Raw genomic sequence first — 5,000 nt, 5'->3', positions numbered from 1 at the left:
TGCTTCTTTTTCTTCTTCTTCTTCTTCTGCTTCTTTTTCTTCTGCTTCTTTTTCTTCTTCTGCTTCTTCTTCTTCTGCTTCTTTTTCTTCTTCTTCTTCTTCTGCTTCTTTTTCTTCTTCTGCTTCTTTTTCTTCTTCTTCTTTTTCTTCTTCTTCTGCTTCTTTTTCTTCTTCTTCTTCTGCTTCTTCTTCTTCTGCTTCTTTTTCTTCTTCTTCTTCTTCTTCTTCTGCTTCTTTTTCTTCTTCTGCTTCTTCTTCTTCTTCTGCTTCTTTTTCTTCTTCTGCTTCTTCTTCTTCTTCTGCTTCTTTTTCTTCTTCTGCTTCTTCTTCTGCTTCTTCTCCTTCTTCTTCTTCGCTGTAAATGACTTTAAGTTTAGGTTTGAATTATTCTTTGCGTGTTTATGTGGTTTTTAATGTTGGGATCAGTTGAACCTGACGATATAAAACACTCCGTCAGTGTCTCTGAACAAAGAATGTTTGTGATTGATCATCAATGGATTAATAAGAATTAACAAGTTAAAAATAGATTAATCAATAATCAGCCAGTGATCTAGAGTCTTTTGTCTTTGTTTTGTCTGGTGGAGACCTTTGTTGAATTAGGAAAACTTAAAATTAAAATGAGGGGAAAAAAACAAGAAAAAAGTTGCACTTTGTATTTTGTCAATTATTAATGAATTGATTAATCAGTTATCAGCATTTTCAACTTTATAATGAAAATGTACAAATTTTACACCTTTACTTTCAACAGGAAGTAGTTTTAGAACAACAGTATCGTCCTCATATGAAGGCAGAGGGTTTATTTTAGGGCTGCAACTAACAAATTATTTTCATAGTCCGTCAGTTGTCTAATTACTTTCTCAATGAATCGATTAATAGTTGTTTGTCTTAAAATGTCAGAAAACGGTGAAAACCGATGTTCAGTGTTTCTTAAAGCTTAGAGACGACGTCCTCAAATGTCTCTTTTTGTCCACAACTCAAAGATATTGAGTTTACCAGAAATTATTCACATTTAAGAAACTGAAAACAGCTTTTTTCCTTAAAAATTACTCAAATTGATTAATTAGTTATCAAAGTAGTTGTTGATTAATTGAATAATTGATTAATAATAATTAATATATTAATAATAATTCATTGATTACTCGTTGCTGCTGCATGAGCCCCGACTAGTGCGGCTGCACAAAATCTTAGAGGCAACAGATAACTGGCATCATGCATGAATGAAATATTGATAAATATTTTATTTTTAAATATTTGAAATGTCTAGTATTTCTGGTGCCGACTAGCGTGTGTGGTGACATTTAATCGTGTAGTCGTCCTCGCCATGTGATGGTAACCATACTTTGAAGGGGTCATGCTTTTACCTGTCAGGACATGAAAAAAAACAAACCATGATTCAGTCCTTCTGACAGTAAAATGTTCTGTTTAAAGACGATCAACTGCAGTAATTCTGTTCTCATTATGTGGGAAATGTGGGTAAGAACACTGTTATATGAAAAAAAATACCATCAAATACCGTGAAACCGATTTTTTAAAGAACCGTGATGTGAAAATGTTGTCGTACCTACAGGTGATCTAACAGGATGTTAGTGTCTCTTCCTGTATTTTCTCTGAAGTTCACTGGAAGGTGTTTGGCTTGACTGCAGCTTTTTTCCTCCATCTTGTGCTGCGGCTGCTGATCTCATCTACTCTTCAGGCGAGGCACAGTTCATCTTGAATGCACCTATTGATTGACCAGCCGATCACATTCTCTCTTCTCTTCTCTTCTCTTCTCTTCTCTTCTCTTCTCTTCTCTCAGTGCAGGGTACCCTCCTAAATCCTAGCCGCCACTCCTTCAAATTTCTTTTTCTTTTTTTTAATATTGTTGACGCAAACACACCACCACCGCGTCTCTCCACCTTCAAAACAGACTCCTGTCGGTTACTTGCGAGCACTGAGGTAAACTGCAGGTAACTATCTTGCTCAGTATGGAAATATACTTGCGCGCGCTCATTTGCATGATGCTAGCGTTGTTTGGGGGGCGCGGTCGTCAAGCACGTCAAGCACCTAGGCGACAGGGCGGAGTCAGAGGAGCGAATTTCCGAATTACAAATAAACAATAAAGCAGCGAATTACCAGCCGGAGAAGAGGTAGAGTTTCCCTCTGATTTATTTTTTCCAGGTGTTCCAGGCTCATGTTTCCTTTTCATCAGGACCAAACGTGCTCCTCTATCACTTCTTTAAAATATATTGATCGCTGTGAATAATACAATACAGAGAATATACAGTCTGACATTAAAAGGTCACACCAGAGAGGTCACACCAGAGGTCACCTGACTGAGGACGAGAGGAAACTGGACCTGAAGTTATTAAAAACAAATAGGAATAAAATAAAGAACATACTATAAAATAGAAATTTGATTAAAATAATAACTTCAATAAAGTTGTGGTGTGTCATTTATTTTGTCAAACTAAAGTGCAGTTTGAAGAACAAACATAAAATAAGTTTAATTATTTGTTTTAATTGTTTTCTTCTCTCTGCATCAGGAGGCCATGCTGTGACATCACACCACCAAGGCGTCCAATGACAGCGCTCAGATCATGGCTGCGTGTGGGGCACCACACAGGGTGGACCAATGAGAAGGAAGGACAGCCATGACAGACAGGGACAGGGTGGGACGGCAGAGCAGGGAGGGAGGAGGAGAGGGGACGGGGGACAGGCAGCGGTGAGACAGACAGGGGGAGGTGAGATGGGTGGAGGCGTGTCTCCGCTGCCTGTCTTCCTGTTTCCCTCAGAGCTGGTGTTCCACTCCAAACAGAGAAGTTCTCACCGCCGAATGTTAACCCTGTACAACCCCTACAGCTTCAGCCTGAGCTTCAAGAGTAAGTACCTGTCTGTCTGCTCACCTGTCTGTCTGTCTGTCAGCTCACCTGTCTGTCTGCTCACCTGTCTGTCTGTCTGCTCACCTGTCTGTCTGCTCACCTGTCTGTCTGTCTGTCAGCTCACCTGTCTGTCTTCTCACCTGTCTGTCAGGTCACCTGTCTGTCTGTCTGTCAGCTCACCTGTCAGTCTGTTCACCTGTCTGTCAGCTCACCTGTCTGTCTGCTCACCTGTCTGTCTGCTTGTCAGCTCACCCGTCTGTCTGTCTGTCTGTCAGCTCACCTGTCTGTCTGCTCACCTGTCTCTCAGGTCACCTGTCTGTCTGTCTGTCTCCTCACCTGTCTGTCTCCTCACCTGTCTGTCTGTCCGTTTACCTGTCTGTCTCCTCACCTGTCTGTCTGTATGTCTGTTTACCTGTCTGTCAGCTCACCTGTCTGTCTGTATGTCTGTTTACCTGTCTGTCTGCTCACCTGTCTGTCTCTCTGTCTGTCTTCTCAACTGTCTGTTTACCTGTCTGCCTGTCTGTCTCCTCAACTGTCTGTTTACCTGTCTGTCTGTCTGTCTGTCTGCTCACCTCTCTGTCTCCTCACCTGTCTGTCTCCTCACCTCTCTGTCTCCTCACCTGTCTGTCTCTCTGTCTGCTCACCTCTCTGTCTGCTCACCTGTCTGTCTCCTCACCTCTCTGTCTCCTCACCTGTCTGTCTGCTCACCTCTCTGTCTCCTCACCTCTCTGTCTCCTCACCTGTCTGTCTGCTCACCTGTCTGTCAGGTCACCTGTCTGTCTGTCTGTCTCCTCACCTGTCTGTCTGCTCACCTGTCTGTCAGCTCATCTGTCTGTCTGTATGTCTGTTTACCTGTCTGTCTGCTCACCTGTCTGTCTGTCCGTTTACCTGTCTGTCTCCTCACCTGTCTGTCTGTCTGTTTACCTGTCTGTCAGCTCACCTGTCTGTCTGTATGTCTGTTTACCTGTCTGTCTGTTCACCTGTCTGTCTCTCTGTCTGTCTCCTCAACTGTCTGTTTACCTGTCTGCCTGTCTGTCTCCTCAACTGTCTGTTTACCTGTCTGTCTGTCTGTCTGTCTGCTCACCTCTCTGTCTCCTCACCTCTCTGTCTCCTCACCTGTCTGTCTGCTCACCTGTCTCTCTGTCTGTTTACCTGTCTGTCTGCTCACCTGTCTGTCTGTCTGTTTACCTGTCTGTCTGCTCACCTGTCTGTCTGTATGTCTGTTTACCTGTCTGTCTGCTCACCTCTCTGTCTGCTCACCTCTCTGTCTCCTCACCTCTCTGTCTCCTCACCTGTCTGTCTCTCTGTCTGCTCACCTCTCTGTCTGCTCACCTGTCTGTCTGCTCACCTCTCTGTCTCCTCACCTGTCTGTCTGCTCACCTGTCTGTCTGTCCGTTTACCTGTCTGTCTCCTCACCTGTCTGTCTGTCTGTCTGTCTGTTTAGCTGTCTGTCAGCTCACCTGTCTGTCTGTATGTCTGTTTACCTGTCTGTCTCTCTGTCTGTCTCCTCAAATGTCTGTTTACCTGTCTGCCTGTCTGTCTCCTCAACTGTCTGTTTACCTGTCTGTCTGTATGTCTGTCTGCTCACCTCTCTGTCTCCTCACCTCTCTGTCTCCTCACCTGTCTGTCTGCTCACCTGTCTCTCTGTCTGTTTACCTGTCTGTCTGCTCACCTGTCTGTCTGTCTGTTTACCTGTCTGTCTGCTCACCTGTCTGTCTGTATGTCTGTTTACCTGTCTGTCTGCTCACCTCTCTGTCTCCTCACCTCTCTGTCTGCTCACCTCTCTGTCTGCTCACCTCTCTGTCTGCTCACCTGTCTGTCTGCTCACCTGTCTGTCTGCTCACCTCTCTGTCTCCTCACCTCTCTCTCTCTCTGTCTGCTCACCTCTCTGTCTGCTCACCTGTCTGTCTGCTCACCTCTCTGTCTTCTCACCTGTCTGTCTGCTCACCTGTCTGTCTCCAGTGCTGTGTACAGCTCCGTCTCTCTACAGAGTGGTGGAGGCAGAGGGGAGCGTTCGAGCTAAATCCTGTGTGGATCTGTGAGTTACTCTGACAAATACTTTATTACAACTTCTGCTACTATATTACTTCATACTGCAGCACTAAACTGTGACATTACTTCGTCTTTGTTTCAGGGTGGTGC

General features: G+C 44.3%; 1 protein-coding gene and 1 long non-coding RNA gene across 4 annotated transcripts in view; one reads left to right on the top strand and one right to left on the bottom strand.

Moving 5' to 3' along the window:
- Positions 1-5,000, top strand: part of LOC146305070 (motile sperm domain-containing protein 1-like) — an 11,331-nt gene that overhangs the window by 4,966 nt on the left and 1,365 nt on the right. For 2 of the 3 annotated variants that reach the window (XM_084713207.1, XM_084713205.1), the window contains exons 2-4: positions 2,523-2,858; positions 4,821-4,896; positions 4,993-5,000. The exon at positions 4,993-5,000 is cut by the window's right edge and continues 285 nt beyond it. In XM_084713207.1, the coding sequence (XP_084569333.1) occupies positions 2,612-2,858; positions 4,821-4,896; positions 4,993-5,000 (331 nt within the window). In that variant the 5' untranslated portion in view covers positions 2,523-2,611. Of the gene's footprint in view, positions 1-1,567; positions 1,694-2,522; positions 2,859-4,820; positions 4,897-4,992 lie in introns of those variants that run through there. The other variant, XM_084713206.1, reaches the window with a different exon arrangement.
- LOC146305071 (uncharacterized) lies at positions 4,247-4,871 on the bottom strand. The gene is made up of 4 exons (XR_014769161.1): positions 4,807-4,871; positions 4,743-4,774; positions 4,655-4,686; positions 4,247-4,494 (listed from the first exon to the last, which is right to left on the bottom strand). It is a non-coding gene; the product is annotated as an uncharacterized LOC146305071 (long non-coding RNA).

This window comes from Lutjanus erythropterus, chromosome 23 (genome assembly GCF_056507025.1).
Source record: "Lutjanus erythropterus isolate fLutEry1 chromosome 23, fLutEry1.hap2, whole genome shotgun sequence".
Classification (NCBI taxonomy): domain Eukaryota; kingdom Metazoa; phylum Chordata; class Actinopteri; order Lutjaniformes; family Lutjanidae; genus Lutjanus; species Lutjanus erythropterus.
Note: the sequence above shows the minus strand (reverse complement) of the source record. Positions and strands in the feature narration are given on the sequence as shown.